General features: G+C 38.9%; 1 protein-coding gene across 5 annotated transcripts in view; it reads left to right on the forward strand.

Annotated features, from left to right (window-relative positions):
* The first annotated feature begins 605 nt into the window (after nucleotides 1-605).
* Nucleotides 606-18,082, forward strand: part of TDRD7 (tudor domain containing 7) — a 36,778-nt gene continuing 19,301 nt past the window's right edge. For 2 of the 5 annotated variants that reach the window (XM_081945867.1, XM_081945871.1), the window contains exons 1-5: nucleotides 8,383-8,515; nucleotides 11,028-11,240; nucleotides 12,820-12,961; nucleotides 13,824-14,031; nucleotides 17,446-17,531. In XM_081945867.1, the coding sequence (XP_081801993.1) occupies nucleotides 11,034-11,240; nucleotides 12,820-12,961; nucleotides 13,824-14,031; nucleotides 17,446-17,531 (643 nt within the window). In that variant the 5' untranslated portion in view covers nucleotides 8,383-8,515; nucleotides 11,028-11,033. Of the gene's footprint in view, nucleotides 788-8,139; nucleotides 8,219-8,382; nucleotides 8,516-8,564; nucleotides 8,711-11,027; nucleotides 11,241-12,819; nucleotides 12,962-13,823; nucleotides 14,032-17,445; nucleotides 17,532-18,082 lie in introns of those variants that run through there. The other 3 variants (XM_081945868.1, XM_081945869.1, XM_081945870.1) reach the window with 3 other exon arrangements.

An 18,082-nucleotide genomic window follows, 5' to 3' on the forward strand; every position in this document is an offset into this window, starting at 1 on the left:
AAACATTGTAAAATCAGGTGCAGTCACATGATGACCTGCTTTATGACCATCACAGCTTACAACCAAAATTGCAGTTCAATGTCATAAGTTGTGTACTATCTGCAACCAGTTAACACACCCAATGCTCAATCTATTTCTTGTAAACCCTACTCTCTAGGGTTTTTTTTGTACTCGCGGTAAGCAACAGCGTCTACATCTGACCACCCTAACAGGTAGCCCTCAACTTACGACCATAATTGAGCCCAAAAGTTAGTAACATCGTTATTAAGTGAATCTGGCTTCTCCATTGACTTTCATTGTCAGAGAGTTGCAAAAGGTGATCACGTGACCCCCAGGTCACTACAATCGTCATAAATATGAGCCGGTTTCCAAGCGGCTGAATTCTGATCATGTGACCACGAGGAGGCTGCAATAGTTTTAAGTGGGAAAAAATGGTCATAACTTTTTTCAATGCCATTGTAACTTCAAACAGTCACTAAATGATCTGTTGTAAGTCGAGGACTACCTCTATAAAGGTATTTTCAGTATACAAATAGAACATAATTAATTCATTGCAGTAAATCATTACTGTATCCAAGTCACACAGCTAGAGGTCGCACTATTTCTCCAGGTTTTTCCTACGTATTTTTCTACTGTAGTTCCTTCTTTCACTTTCAATTCCTTTGATTTAGCTGTACTTTCTATTCCCTGAGTAGCTGAATTTTCTGTGCTGCCACTGCATTTACCAGCTGAGAAATATTGCAAATTCTTCAACATAGACAGGAAGAAAAAGGGGCTACTCTCCAAGGTAAGATATACAGGATGCGGGTGGGGCAGTTCTGAAAAAAAAATAAATGTCTCCAATAGCTGGAAAATATCAGCCTGGTTAAAACTTTTCAAATAAAGAGGACTTTGAGAGTGTTTTGTCTGAAGTGTAAGCATATTCGGTGACACTGTCAATTCTAGCAAAATTATTGTAGGTGAATGATTGTTATCAATCTGGCAGAGTTTAGATATATATGTACTGAACAAATACTTTAAAGGAGGAACATCTATTTAATTGGCCAATGGCAGAATAATGTGCTATAATTGATTCACTATTGTCGTTGTGCTAGGCTTTCTTTCCCTTTCCCTCCCTCTCTCCCTATTTTTTAATCCCATATTTATTATTTTTCATAAATAACTGAAGACAGTGAACCAGTGATGGGTTGCCAATTTTTTTACTACTGGTTTGGGTGCATGCACAGAAGAGTCCAGGCGGGTGGGTGGAGGCTCCCACTGCCGCTACTACCAGTTCGCCTGATCGGGGCCAAACCAGGGAGCAACCCACCTCTGCAGTGAACATACTTAATATTCCTTCCACCTCATATTTTCTCCAAAACAGCAATCCTGTGAGGGAAAAATCAACCTTGGATTGAGAATGACTGGCACTTAGGCTTTCAATGCCTAAGGTTTGGACTAGAATTAATAGTATCTTGGCTTCTAGCTCAGCACTTTACCTAACCATTATCTTAATACATTCAGGTGTTATGTTCTCACAAGTTTTTTTTTTACAATATTGTAAATTGCTGTGATGGTTTGGTCAAGGTTGGTGCAAAAATTAAAAACAAATGAAGACATAACTCTCATGGCAGCTGGTTTGGTGTGGTGGTGAAAAGCATCAGGCTCCAAACTGGGAGACCAAGATTTTTGTTCTGCTTTGACACAAAGCCACCTGGGTGAGAGGCCAGTCATTTTTTTCTCTTAGCCCTAGGAATGTTGGCCCAGCCCAATACTGGGTTGACTCACTTGGTGTGAACAGCCAACAAAACACCCAGAAATAGTGGAAACCAAAATACCTTTTTATTCTGTACAGGTGAAAAAGGTGCACTAAGAGCAAATGCCATAAATCAAGTATGCCAATTTACAATTTGGCAGCATATTAATACAGCTTCAGGCAAGGAAATTATACAACTTTAGTTCTTATTAGTTAATTACTTAGGCGGAGTAATTCGCTAGACAGATTTCATGTATCTTTTTATGGGAGTGCATTTCATTATCTAAGCTGTCCGCCTCTGGGCATGATTTTTATATGCTTAAAGATCAACTTTCTTATCCCAGCACTCTCTAGCTCTTTTGTTTACATCAGGGATCCCCAGACCCTGGCTGTGGGCTGGCACCATTCCTTGGCCTACCAGGAACTGGGCCCCACAAGTGAGCAAATCCACCCCCCCCCTGGTCCACAGAAAAACTGCCTTCCATAGAACCAGTCCCTGAGTCCCAAGCTTGGTTGAGTTCCCAGATGCCATGTGGTGAGTTATTGTTGCAGGCTAATCCTATCTTTGTTATGTAGAATAGACTGGCTCGGGCATTTTAATGGCCCATTGACAAAGGTGGGGGCTATTAAAGGTGAGTCTGCTTCCTGCCTAAAAACATGTTTCTCCATTTCTGATTTAGGGAAATATAATATTCTGCCTTTTTAATATTTCCTAGGATATTTTATTCTTCTAGTAGAGAGGTGGGTGGTAACTTCCTACAAGATGAAGCTCAGAATACAGTGAGATCTGAACTCAGCTTCATCCAATTAGTCCGATGTTCCCAGCATTCAGACTACAAGGAATTTTTGACTTGGAACCAGATTTTCAGTTATTTATTTATCAATTTAGCACATGGGATATCACAGATGGACTAGCAAAATATATTAACATACCTAGATTAGTAAAACACAATAAAATGTAAATGTTAAAAAGATCTGTGTTCAAATACTAATGTCTAGGTCCGTGATGGCAAACCTTATGGCATGTGTATCACAGGTGGCACGAGGAGTCATTTGTTAGGGCATGCGAGGCATTGCCCTGTCAGCTCCAGCATGCATGCGTGTGCTGGCCAGCTGACTTCGGCTTTCTTTTGAGGCCATTTTTCGCCCTCCGGAGGCTTCCTTGAACCCTCTGGAGTGCAAAAGACCGGCCCTACGGACAAACAAAGTTTGGGAACAGACTTCCGGTTTGCTTGTAGGATCGTTTTTTGCCCTCCGGAGCCTTCAGGAAGCTTTCCTGAAGGTTCCAGAGGACAAAAATTGGACTTACGGACAAATAGGAAGTCACTATTCCTGAACTTCCAGGTTCCCCGTAGGTCCGTGTTTTGCCCCCTCTGGGATGCGGGGGGCCTGTTTTCGCCCTCACCAGGCTCCTAAAAATCCTCTGGAGCCTAGGGAAGGCAAAAAAACCCACGCCAAAAGTGGGGAGGGCATTGGTCGCACACGGGGGCACACACAAAGCATTATGGGCATGCACGCGCACGACCCCCTTGCGTTCCCTGCTTTTGGCATATATATATATATATATATATATATATATATATATATATATATATATATATATATATATATATATATATATATATATATATATATATATATATATATATATATATATATATATATATATATATATATATATATATATATATATATATATATATATATATATATATATATATATATATATATATATATATATATATATATATATATATATATATATATATATATATATATATATATATATATATATATATATATATATATATATATATATATATATATATGCGCTGGTTTTGTTGTATTCGGGTCTTTTCCCGTGTAAAGTTGTACACAAAGTTGTAAAGTTGTACACATGTAAACCAACAACAAAACCAGCATACCTACACCCGTGAAAATCTATGAAAACAAATATATATATACCCTTACTGGGATTAGAACCCAGGCTGTATATATCTTAGGCAGGAGTCTAAACCACTAAGCCACAGGTTCTCTTCCTTATCAGTTGAGCCAGGGAAATAAGTATATATTTGTGTTACAACCCCTGGTATGCCTATATATGGGAGGAAGGTCACACTCCCTCTTTCTGTCCTTCGGCTTCATCACAGAAGACCATGCAGGCAGAAAACCATATTTTTATTTTTAATGTTGCCTTTTTTATATTTGTGTTGTATTTGTACTGATAAATAAATAAAGGGAGACTAGGATAGATCTATTTCGAGCTAATTAGCTCTCATCAGCTAGCCATACCCTTACTGGGATTAGAACCCAGGCTGTATATATCTTAGGCAGGAGTCTAAACCACTAAGCCACGGGTTCTCTTCCTTATCAGTTGAGCCAGGGAAATAAGTATATATTTGTGTTACAACCCCTGGTATGCCTAAATATGGGAGGAAGGTCACACTCCCTCTTTCTGTCCTTCGGCTTCATCACAGAAGACCATGCAGGCAGAAAACCATATTTTTATTTTTAATGTTGCCTTTTTTATATTTGTGTTGTATTTGTACTGATAAATAAATAAAGGGAGATATATATATATATCAACACAAATACAACACACACACACACAAATACATACCTATTTCCCTGGCTCAGCTGATAAGGAGTAAGGAGGAGAGCCTGTGGCTTAGGGGCTAATACATCTGCCTAATATGTAATACAGCCCAGGTTCAAATCCCAGTAAGGGTATGGCTAGCTGATGAGAGCTAAATAGCTTGAAATAGATCTATACTAGTCTCCCTTTATTTCTTTATCAGCACAAATACAACACAAATATAACAAAGGCAACATTAAAAATATGGTTTTCTGCCTGGATGGTCTCCTGCAGTGAGCCGAAAGACAGAAAGGGGGAGCAGTGAGTTCCCTCCCATATTTGGGCATACCAGGGGTTGTAACACAAATATATACCTATTTCCCTGGTTCAGCTGATAAGGAGGAGAGCCTGTGGCTTAGTGGCTAATACACCTGCCTAATATGTAATACAGCCCAGGTTCAAATCCCAGTAAGGGTATGGCTAGCTGATGAGAGTTAAGTAGCTTGAAATAGATCTATACTAGTCTCCCTTTATTTATCAGCACAAATACAAGATATATTTTCGTAGATTTTCACGGGTGTAGTAGGTATGCTGGTCTTGTTGTATTCGGGTCTTTTCCCATATAAGATTGAGATTGTCTTGGCAATATTTCGACAAGGTCTCACTCACCATCTTCAGGCTGGTGTTTTCGGCTTAAAGCGTGTTCAGAGCTGCCATCTTTATAAATCTTAGAGGGGGTGTGCGGAGTGCTGGCGTTGTTTCAGTAAATGGATTGATTGGCTGTGTGGTTGTATCATGATTAGTAGATTGGTGCTGATTGGTGCTGGCTGTGTGTCCGTTGTTGTTTTATTTCAACAAGAACACTTCAACACTTCAACAAGAGAATAATTATGGAAGCCATTGAAATAGAGGAACACCCCCACAATATGAATAAATGTGACAATACCTCCCTCCTACCAGACATCTGGAAACCAGCCCTAGTCAACAAACGAGCCCCACCCATCACCCAGACACAAAACAACAATGGACACACAGCCAGCACCAATCAGCACCATCTTCAGGCTGGTGTTTTCGGCTTCGTGCTTGTGCGAGTGAAAAGACCCGGGAAAAGACCCGAATACAACAAGACCAGCATACCTACACCCATGAAAATCTACGAAAACAAACGGGTCTTTTCCCATGTAAGATGGAGAATATCTTGGTGACATTTCGACGAGGTCCCGCTCGCCATCTTCAGGCTGGTGCCTTCGGCTTCGTGCTTGTGTGAGCAAAGCGTGATTGGAGCTGCCGTCTTTCTATAAATATTGGTGTGTGTGTGTGGAGTGCTGGCTTTGTTGCTGTAAGCGGATTGATTGGCTGTGTTGTAACATCTTGATTAGTTGATGGAGTTGATGTTTGCAAATTAGTCGGCTGCTTTGTAACATTTTGTGTGGCTGAGGTACTGGTTGTGTGCCTATTGTTCTTTTGTGTTGTAACAACTTGGGTAATGGGCTGTGTGATGACATCCTGAACTCTATTGTAGTGTTATTCTGAGTCCTGTGCTGCAACCTCCTGCGGGGTTGGCTGCGTTGTAACATCCTGAGCCTTTGTGTTGTAACCTCCTGAGTGCTGTGATATAATGTCCTGAGCAGATGGCTGTGGTGTAACATCCTGGGCTTTGGTTTGGCTCCGCGTTTGCGGTCTGGCCATGTGTTCATGGTGTGTGTCAGTTTGCTTTGTTTGGTGGTCGGAGGGGGAGGTGCAGCAGTTGGTGATGCCGCCGTGGTTTGGCTTCTGGATGGTGGTTGCATTTGGTCTATGGGATGGGTTTGGGTTTGAGTCTGGTGAGTGTGATTGGTGGTTGTGTCCTGTGTTGTTCTGGGTCCAGTGTCAGTTTTCGTGGCTGGGACTCATTTGTTGACTAGGGCTAGTTTCCAGATGTCTGGTAGGCGGGAGATATTGTCACGTTTATTCATGTTGTGGGGGCGTTTCTCTATTTTGATGGCTTCCATAATTATTCTGTTGTTGAAGTGTTCAGTTTTGGAGATTAATTTGGTTCTTTCAAAATCAATTTCCTGTCCTGTTGCTTTAAGGTGCTGGAAGAGGGAGGAAGTTTTTTCTTCTTTTCTGACTGCGTTCTTGTGTTCTGCGATGTGTGCATTTATTCTCCTATTAGTTTGTCCAATGTATGTGGCTGGGCTACAACACAAAAGAACAATAGGCACACAGCCAGTACCTCAGCCACACAGCATGTTATGAAACAGCCGACTAATCTGCAAACATCAACTACATCAACTAATCAAGATGTTACAACACAGCCAACCAATCTGCCTACAGCAACAAAGCCAGCACTCCACACACCCCACCAATATTTATAGAAAAACGGCAGCACCGATCACACTTTGCTCGCGCAAGCACGAAGCTGAAGGCACCAGCCTGAAGATGGTGAGTGGGACCTCGTTGAAATGTCGCCAAGATGCTATATATATATATATATATATATATATATATATATATATATATATATATATATATATATATATATATATATATATATATATATATATATATATATATATATATATATATATATATATATATATATATATAACAAATAGACCAAATGCACAGTAATAAATATATATATATATATATATATATATATATATATATATATATATATATATATATATATATATATATATGATGATAGATAGATAGATAGATAGATAGATAGATAGATAGATAGATAGATAGATAGATAGATGAGAGAGAGAGAGATAATCAGATACTGTACCAGTACATGCCTTCAACTTAGAGCCGGTTACGATGTGATATGCCTGTGACGGCGAACCTATGGAATGCGTGCCAGAGGTGGCATGCAGAGTCCTCTCTGTGGGTACGTGCACCATTGCCAACTGCTCTTCTGGTTTCCGCTGCGCACGAACGGGGCCGGCCAGTTGGTCTTTGCAGGCGCCATAAAACGGGCCAAAAAAATGGCCAAAAACCAGGCAAAAAATGGGCTAAACAGGCACGCGTGCGCTTGCCAACTTGACTTTCGGTTTCCAGTGCTCCGGCATGCACACATATATGCTCATTCTAGTTTGGGCACTCGGTGCCAAAAAGGTTCACCATCACTTTGATATAGTTTGATGTGGGATCCCGCAGTCACACTGAGGGGAGAATATTATGCCCCATTTATACAGAGAGTCCTGGCAGATGCTGTGTGAGGTGCGAATTCTATTCAGGATTGTCCATTGCTGATGTGGTAGTTCAAAGCTTGGCATCTTTTTTGTGGACTCACCTTTTTTGGTTGTTAAGCAAGTTCAGTTGTTGTCCAGTAAGTTATGTCTGATTTTAAGACTTTTTTGTGTGGGTTGTTAAGCAAATCACTGCAGTTGTTAAATGAATCATGTAGTCATTAAGCAAATCCAGCTTCCCCATTGACTTTGTTTATTGGAAATTAGCAGGGAAAGTTGCAGAGATCAAATGACTCGGGCAACCATGACACTACAACCATCATAAATACATACTAGTTGTCAACTGCTTACATTTTGATCACTATGGGGATACTGTGATGTTGTAGTGTCTTCTTTTTAACAGTGGGGGAGGGGAAAGCATCTCACATCCCATCAAGGCCCTCAAAAATCATATCCCATGTGCTTTCTGAGTGTCTAGAAATTAACTTGGAGCTTAAATGAAGCAAATACTCATAAACAGAAAAGCTACTGCCAAATGAAAGCAACTCCCAACTTAAGCAGGGTGTAAGGAATACACCCGATTGGGGAAGACCAGCCTAGAGATACAGCCAATCAACTACAAACCGCCTACTAAAAAGGACCTGATCCTATTGGCGGCCTTCACGTGTTGGAGGTCGAGGGCGTGGTCGTTCGGTGGAGCCAGGGCTAGAGCGCAGGCGCGGGCGTTTTATACGTTGCCCCTCTCTCTTTTTCTCTCTGTGCCTTCAACATTCGGTACTTTTTTTTTTGTGCCGAGTGGGGAGGCCTCGTCATTTCGAAGCTGAGGGAGAAGTTGGGGGTGGTGGAGGAGGGTCCTGCGGCGCCGGCATAGGAGCTGCCGCGGAGAAGCGGGGAAGTGGCCTTCTAGTGATCCGACCTGGCGTTCAGGCCACGGGAAGCCAAAGCGCCGAGGGAAAGGGGGATTGCGAGCGGGAGCCGCCTTCTCCGCGCCGAATTGGGACCGTTCGGGGTAGTCCTAGGAATTGGGTGAGCCGAAGCCGCAGCTCCTTGCCTTCTTAGCTCAGGGAAGGGCCGTTTTCTGCAGGAGGACGACTGCCGCGGTGGTTGGCTCTACCTGAGCCGGCCGAAGTACAGCTTTCCCCCCCTCTTTTTTCTTCTTTTAAATGAAAAATCGCTGCGACGGTGTCTAGTGTTTACCCGGCTCAAATAGCCCTACCCCGGGTAAGGAGTAAATAATTACTCTCCCCCCTCCGGATTCCCCTGGGGCGTTCGTGCGTGACACTATTAGGAGGAGTCCCCGAGACTTAAAATACCGGAGGTTTGGGGTTATTTATTTATTTGATTGATTGATTGATTGATTGATTGACTATATGATTTGATTCGATTTGTCAATCGTTTACAAGATAATAGGTATAAAGAATAAACATGAGGATGAATGAAATGGGTACGAGTAAATGGGGGCAGTAAGACAGGGACGGTAGGCACGATGATGGGCTTATCCGCTCCCCTTACAGACCTCTTAGGAATGGGGTGAGGTCCACGGTAGACAGTTTAAAGTTTGGGAGATTTGAAGATTTGAACAGCAGAGTCAGGTAGTGCATGCCAGGCATTGACCGCTCTGGTGCCGAAGTCGTATTTTCTGCTTTACACTTTATATATCCGTGTTCAAAATAATTATTAGCGTAAATACTCCTGACTCTTTCCTTATCCGTTTCTTATCTCTTGCCGTTTCTATTTAATTGCAATCATTGGTACTTGTACTGTGGGGAAAGGAGGGAGGGAGAGATGAGAACATGTTTATTGCTGCTGCTGCTAGGGATCAATTTTAGCATTACTTATTGCTTCCTTCATGCCATGATCCCAAGTTTTTTTTAAAAAAAAAAACTTTCCACCTATGTCTGTTTTTTTTTGCAAAGAATGATGTGTGGAGCTTATTTTTATTCATACTTCCAAGGAGGCATTAAGAAACTGATGTTTATACTTAGCGTTATTGTTAAAGGCACGAAGATGTGTAACATAAATGTGAATTGAAATCAGTAAGAAAAAGCCTAATAGTGTCCTATAGGCATGACTGACAATCCTTGGATAGTTTTTGCCATTTATTATCTTGTCTGATAAGCAAGACCACAGGCCACACTGAGATTTGATGATTTCGTTTTGTCAAGTTTGTGTTAGGAAATGTCAATAGTCTTGCAGATGGGTGTTTTTTTCCTGGTGGCTGAGCTTTTAGTTTGGATTCATCTTGCAAATATGTGACATGTAATAATAATTCCTTGTTTGTTATCCCCTATTGCCATTGGGTACAAAGAGCTTCTGGATTATGAGTTTTCATTCCTTTCTCCTTGCAACATGGAGTCAAATTAACTAAAAGCATTTGCTTGTTTTTTAAAGCAGTTTGTTCAGTCTTAACCTTCGGTTAATGAATCAAAGTACTTGGGAAATTGGAATTTTCCCCTAAAATTTAAAGTTATCTACAGTACTGGATTTGGGCATGATTCAGCATTTCATATGGAGATGAGCTGAATGTGTCAAATAAACAATGGAAGTTATCTCATACTTTAACAACATTTCGATGTGCATGTGGACATGGGGAAGTTATTTTTGAGGATATTCTATATTTAAAAAGAGCAGTAAAGAAAACTTTCTTGCTGACACTCACAAAAGTGGGGTTGATATAATAACAATAGATAGGACGATTGGCTGCAGAAATGAAGCTGGTAGCATTTGGTGGAATGCAGAAGCACTTTTTTCTGCTTTTCAATTGACTATCAAATAAAATGCATACTAAATCTCTAATGGGTATCTTTCCCCAAGTCAAACTTTTTTTTTTAAACAAATGGACTATTCGAATAATTGTTTATTGTCTGGCTATTTTGGTTATTTCTTATATTTTGTGTACTCCATTCAAGAAGATAGAATAATGTAATGCTAACATGGCTCATATTACCCATCCAATACTTGAAGGAAAAACTCTCAACTTCCTGTGATAGGAACTTATTTTAGAAAAGTGTCATATGCTCCTTTATGGTGTATGCATATGAATGCAATTTTATAAAAAGGGAAATTTGACTAGGAGTAGAAGAAAAAGTTTACTACACCTTTGTTAAGAAGATTAAAGATTTGATTTATGGTTCTCCCCCAACAAGATAAAGAATATCTATTGGCTATTTAAGAAAGACATTTTTGTACCATGCTTCAAAAAATATAAATTGTATTTCCTATATATTTTTCCTAGGGGGAAAATACTTCTAAGCATGGATATTCTGTGTTTTCTGAAAACTATTATTGCTTTCATTTGTTACATTTTTTCCCCCTTCGGAAGCTGATATATGCAGGATTCTTTTCAACAGTCCTGCACAATATTTTTTATTCTCAGGTGCTTTGTCATTACGAAATAATTAACCCATCTTCCTAGTATGATGGGATATTTAGTTCTAAATTTTGAATATACTACCATTGAATTGCTTGCATATTAATGCTTCAAACTCATAACACCTGCCAATTTTCCATGTAAAATTCAAGTGTATTTCTATTGCAGGTAAAGATGCAGGAAGCAGATCTAGTAGCAAAAATGCTTCGAGCTGTTCTCCAGTCTCATAAAACTGGAGTGCCCTTTTCCTATTTGCAAGGGGAATATAAATCTTTAACTGGAGATTGGATTCCTTTCAAGCAGCTGGGACATGCTACATTAGAGGGATATCTGAAGAGCATTCCTGGAGTTGTTAGAATTGAAATTAGCAAAAGTGGTGAGGTGAGATATCCTTTCCTTATAATTAAGCTATGTGTAAATGTGCAATAATTGTAAACATTCCACAAATGGAAACTTGTTAGAGCTGTATAGTGATTATTTTAACACAAAGCAAAGCCTATTTCCAGGTATTTGTGCATACTTATCACTTTTGCGACTGTCCTTGAAACGTGGGATAACAGTAGTGAAGTCTTTATCTTTATTTGTAATATTTATACAAAGATCCATTTAAATCTTTTGAGCACTGCCCCCAAAATGTGAGGAAATATACATATTTTAAAGGTAATAACATATTAAGCTTACATGCTGCCTGACTCTCAGTGGCTTTGGGTCATTCCTAACAATCAAATTACAATAAAATTAATAAAATATTAAAAATGGCAAGTGCACTCTCCCTTGCCACAGGCCTGGGTGAAGAGCCAGGTGTTCATGGCTCTTCTAAACAACAGAAGAGTGTAGGACATCTAGATATTGGTTAGACCTTCTGCCCAGCTACAGAGAAGGTGTGCTCCCATAGCTCTGATAGATGACATTATTTAATCAAAGACACTCAGGAGCATGCCAACCCTGCGGAATCAAATTGGCTGCGCAGATTATTGTGGGAGACAATCCCTCAAGTAACCAGGCACTGCGCTTGATGGGGCTTTATAGAAGCAACCAATACCTTGAATGCCATCAAGAAAAAAATTGAGCAACCACTGTAGCTTGCAAACCAGAAATGTTATATAGGCATACTGAGGCATGCCTATTGCTGCTCACACCATCATATTCTGGATATGTTAAAACCTCCTTTGCCATTAAAAGACAACCCCAAGTAGAGCACATTACAGGAATGAAGCCACAAGTTGACTAGGACATGATTGACTGAAGGACTGATCTAGAAAAAGGGTGCAAAATGTGCACCAGTTGAAATTATGCAAAGTCTTTTCCCCCCCTACACCTACTCTTCTAGCAGAAGTTGTGAGGCCAGGAAGAGCCCAGCTTGTATACAAACTTCAGAAGGGGGAATTGCTGCCCAATCCAAAGTAGCCAATGAGTTTCATGCCAGCTCTTTGATTTCATCACAAATTCATTTCCCTCTTTGTAGCCTCCAGCAGCTCTTACAGCCTCAGAAACTTTGTTTGCAGGGCTTCATGATAGACTAAAAAGTTAGTACTATACTGGGTTTTGTGAGTCAACCAAATCCACAAAAAAAATTCCCATACAGAAACAAAAATAACATCCATGCCAACTCTCAAATGTAACCCATCTGATTGGCATTTTTTAAAAAAAAAGCACTAATACTTGTTTGATCTTGTTTGATTTATAGGCTGAGCATAATGTTTCTAAATGGCACTGTAGAGCATAGCATAGTACCTAAGAGTGTCCCATATTTTCTCTCTGAAAACTAACATTACCATAATCTGTAGAGTTGTGGCAGATGTGTAGATGTAAACTAAGTTTACTTTTTAGCACAATTCGAGCCAATGCAAAGAGAGTTTGAAATGGCTTCATAAAGTATGCAAAAAAGTATCTCCCATAATTAGGAATATATAAAGTTATTAATACATAATCCATCTATGTTTCTTTCCACCCGACATAGGTAACTTGCCATGCTGTTGTTTGCCAGGAGACTGCAAGAATTGCTAAGCTTGTAGCCTGCCAGAGAACTTCCAAAAAAAAATCAAAACGGCAAGTGAATTGCCAGATGAGGCTGAAAAATACAACCCCCCTCGCCTCAATAGGTAAGCTTGTCAGTTGCTAGAGCACACTGAATGAATCAGCTACTTGCTAATCATGCAGAGCTTTTCTAGTGTGGCATTTCTGCTGACTGCGGTGAACAGTGCTTACGCTTGGACAGTTCCTCACAGCGCCCCTCACAGCTGCCTGGTAAAGTTGCTAATGTTGGAAAGAAAAAGAACTGTGCCTATAATGCCATAATATATTATGTAATTCAACCTCTGATTTCATAATCACATATTTATAAGTTCATAATTCACTAAGTTGATACAAAAGTGCATTCTTCAGTATTTGGTTATTTTCTAAAATGCAGATTTCCTAAACAACTGGGTATATTTATTTATAAGCTCCTGAACTGCATGCACTCCTGGCCTGTCCAGGAGTTTTTGTCTGTGCGAAACGTCTGTGACAAATTGGCATTTTTCAAAACAGCAAATGTTACTTTTTCCAAAGCAAATTAAAGATTATATTGGATGTTTATTTCCGTGGGACGGACACACACACACACACAGGTCAAAGTGCTTCAACTTTGCTCACTCAGTGATATCATTGTGTTACTTGGACTTGCCCTTTGTAGCCTGTTGAATTCTCATTCTCTCTCTCTCTCTCTCTCTCTCTCTCTCTCTCTCTCAATCAATCAATCAATCAATCAATCAATCGATCTTACCTAAGATGGAAGAATTCTGATATAAGCTAGTAACATTAAAACTAATTATACATTTAGATACCAATTGTTTATGTAAAATATGCTTCCTTATCAGATTCTCAGTTTCAGGTAAAGACATAACTTCTACAGAAATACTTCTTAGTCATAGGTAAATAGAAAATGAGGATTAGGATGTTATGTCTATTTTGTTGTATTTTTAGGCAAACCAAAGGACACTCTGAGAAAACCTGGGTTCATGAGTTTTTCAGAAGAGGCTACGAGGAGTACAGTCCCACTGCTGAGAGGCAAGGGAAACCATACAGTTGTGAATCCTAGTATGAACCTTGCATCATATCCTTTATCCCCTGAATTTAGGACGGCTATGCCTAATGAAGTTTTAATACAAGGACATGTGACCATGGTGAACAGGTTAGAAAACTTGTCAAAGGTTGTTGAAATGATATTTTAGAACTCTGGGTATCCTTAAGATGAAATTGCTATTTAATGGTAAAAGCAGGTATTCCAAATATAAACTTCAACAATAAGTGAAAGTATTATAGGAATTATAGACCAATAGCCTCCATTGTTTTCCACTGGAGATGAGAAAGTCAGAAAACAATTAGTTCAAACATGCTTGGTATAAACAAACGTCCATCATTGGACAAAAAATAAAAATAAAATAAAACAAATATAAAAATAATAATTAAAGTAATTAAATTGATTAAAAGTAAACAAAAAATAAATCCAAAGGGTAGACTGCATGGACCACTAAGTCTTTTTCTGCCATCAATTTTCTATGTTTCTGTGATGGGGAAATACTTGAAAAATGCTAGCTAAAGGAGGAAGAGGAAGATCTGTATAATGTAAGAACCTAGGGAAGAGAAATTGTATAAACAAGCTTTTTCTGATTTTTTTTGTTTGAGATAAATATTGTCATGGAGGATTGCTTCACAATATTTTCTTTGATAATGATTACTGAAATACTTTCTAAAATGTTAGTTAACACTACACCGTGGCATAAATAAAGCTTTAAATCAGTTGCTACACAGGTGACAATCTTGAGCCCAAGTAATCAACTATGTTCTTTCTGATGGCAATGTTTTAGTGTAATGTATGAATTGGTCCACTTTTCACTTTTTTTATATATCTCCATCAGAGAAAATAAATGAACAGATATTAACATTAGACATACATAGTGAAGAAATAAATGTGGAAAAGCAAAGGAATTTCCTAGTTTATATAAGGTCTTTAGCTTCTGGGGATTCTTTCTACAATATTAAGAGAAACTTAATATGCTAGGTATCCTTAGCTTTACTGAAGGTAAAACTGTACCAATTTCCTTTAGTTGTTCTACTGCTTGAATAATCTGTATTGAAGAGTGTAAAATAATGTCCATATAACTAAAATAATACTGTGATTTCAAAATGGGCAATAGTCCATTTTTAAAGTTAGACAAAACGGAACTGTTACGGCCTATTTTGTAATTCTGTGCAGATTCAATTATAAGGAAAAGAGATGAGCTTTATGCTAGATATTTAGTGATCTAGTAGTATTGTCCCCTTTCACTTTCTAAAAAATCAAAATTGACAAGCTCAGCTGCTGTGCCATCACTTCTCCATGTATTGTTTGCTGATGTTGTAGATCATCAAATAATGATACAGATAGACCAGCAAGGACTGTTGTGACTGGATTTTTCAGACTAGTTCATATGGCCTTGTTAATCCTCCTATTACATTTTTAGGAAAATTGTGCTTTCAAACTAATATATTAATACTATTGTCAGTCCTTTTAGTTGAGAGTGTCAGCTCTTTGAGGTGGGCCAGATCAAGAAACAAACACCATAATAATTATAAGAATGTTAGTTTGTTGTTGTAGAGTACACTAGTAGAATTTTAAAAGCCTCCAGGTTTATCTCGGATCACTGTACATCATACATTAAAATCAAGGCAGAGTACTTTGGGTTTTTTGTCATGCTTCCTTCTATTCCTGAACTCTGTAATCTCTTGTTCAAGTTCCTTCTTAACAACAGATTTCTTCCTCCTTTAAAGTCTCTATCATAACTTCTCCAAGTCAGCTCTTCATTCTTTTACAAAGGAGTTAATTTAGGTCGAGAGTGTATCTCCTACATTCATTGTGATTTAGACATGAATAGAAATAGCAATAGCACTTAGACTTATATACAGCTTCACAGTGCTTTACAGCCAACTCTAAATGTTTACAGAGTCAGCATATTGCCCCCAACAATCTGATGTCCTCATTTTATGGAAGGATGGAAGGCTGAGTCAACATTGAGCCAGTCAGGGTCAAACTCCTGGAGTGAACAGTGAGTTAGCCTGCAGTACTGCATTCTAACCACTGCACCAACACGGCTGTTTTTAATACAGAAGAAGAGGAATTATGTAAGAAAACATGGAACACCATGTATCAAATACGAAATATTCCATACACTTCTGTTAAAAATATACTCTGCTTTCCATACTAGGTTAGTCCATTATTTCCCCTTTTTCACATATAAACACAAAGATAGCTGTGGACAATTAGCAACTATAAATCTAGATATTCTCTTTCCCATCTTGCCTGAAATGATTCTGGGGAATAGGCTTTTAGTCGGGGAAGGAAATCTATCTACAGTAGTATTGGGAAGCAGCCTATAATAAAATGCTTTGCTGTACAACAAACTTAAAAGAACAAGATACGTTGTTCATGAAAAAATTCTGAACTTCTCCAGAACACTCCGTCAAGCGCTATATTGAGCAAAACAGGAAAGTGAGAATTAAATAGAAGAAAAAAATTGATACCCAAAGGCCTAATATAGTCACAGTTTTAGGATGATATGCATGAGAGAACGGGTGATTTAAATTGATTATAAAATATCTTTATTAGATACGGTTGCAATGGGTAACTTTCCTGGGGTCATGTAAATCACTTTTTGCAATCGTCTGACAAGCAAAGTCAATGTGGAAGCCAGATTCATTTTACAACTGTGTTACTAACTTAACAATTGGAGTGATTCACTTAATAGCTGTGGCAAGAAAGTTCATAAAATGGGGCAAAATTCACTTAACAACTATATAATGTTCTGCCAATGGCCACAACACACCCTTTCCAGTTTTCCCCCCCTAATTTACTAGAAGTTGGAGTTGCTGGGTTTTTAGGATAGCTCTGTTTCTGCAAAGACAAGCAACGGAGTTTTCTTGCCTTATTTTCTGAGTGCGTTGTTTAGTCACTGAACCATGCAAGGGTAAGGAGATTCATGAAACTCTTTTCCTGAAAGCCCAACAAACTCTCACATTCTTTGATGATGGAAGCCAGTGAGGTCTGCAAAAATAGAGGATTCTGTGATGGTTGATCTTGCAGAAAAGTTTCAGAACTGAAAACAGATTGGCGGAAATTTTAACTTCCCTCATGAGCAGTTTTACTGGCATTGAGATGCTGTACTTATGAATGCCTGGTGTGGCTAAAAGATGTTCCAAGGAAACAAAAACTGCATTAAAAAATAGAAGCACAGAAAATGATCAGCTTTCATAATTCATGTTGAATTCTTTGTTTTGGTTTCCTGTAGCTGAGCCTGATATCTAATTTTTAATTTGTTTTGCCCAGTTTGTTTAGGTATATTCATTTGCTATGTTTGTTTAAGCACCAATTTATGTGGATTTCCTATTGAAAAGAGTTTACTTTCAGTTGCTCAGCATAACTTGCATGGAATAAAATAGCTCCATTTCATGTAGTAAGGTAACAGCCACAGCACCTCAAAACAAGAATGCAGGTATAGAGTCTGTATGGTATATTGATTGTTTACCTGTAATATTTTAAAAAATGAAAATCTGAGTCTTCACTTTTTAGGCCTGAGAGAAGACTTGTGGTTCCACCAAGGTTTCAAAAAGAGCTTCAAGTTTATTTGTCAAGAAATCTGCCTTTGGACATCAACGGTATGTTATTGGAGGTCCACATGTAGTTCTCATTCATGCTTTATCCAGTTAACTTGATATATCCAAAATAAGGTATCTGCTGATGGCAAGTTCTCTAAGACTACAGTTCTGAGTTAGATGGGCAAACGAAAGTTTATACATTATTCTGAGCCATGGCTCATCACAATTACTAGATTCATGCAATATCCTAAGGCAAAGGAATTCTATATTATCACCTGTAGCCTTCCAAATTTTATAAAAAAATAAAATTAAGCCCTTTTATCTATGAGTACAGATGAGTGTGTGTCAATGTATCAAACTGAATGTACTTTCACAATCTAAACTCTGACCTGAAAGTCTTGCAGGTGAAATAAAGTGGTTGCGTTCAGTTAGGCCAGGGGTGGCGAACACGCGGCTCGCGAGCCGCATGCGGCTCCCGGCCAAAATAAATGAGGCTCTTTGCCTCTTATCATTATTTAGTATACTGTGGCTCGGATCGCGCACTCCCTTTCGGAAGCTGGGGAGGTCCTTTGCAGGCAGCTAGAACGGGCCGCCTGCAAAGGACTTCCCCA

The sequence above is a fragment of the Natrix helvetica genome, assembly GCF_964273705.1.
Source record: "Natrix helvetica genome assembly, chromosome: 2".
Lineage (NCBI taxonomy): Eukaryota > Metazoa > Chordata > Lepidosauria > Squamata > Natricidae > Natrix > Natrix helvetica.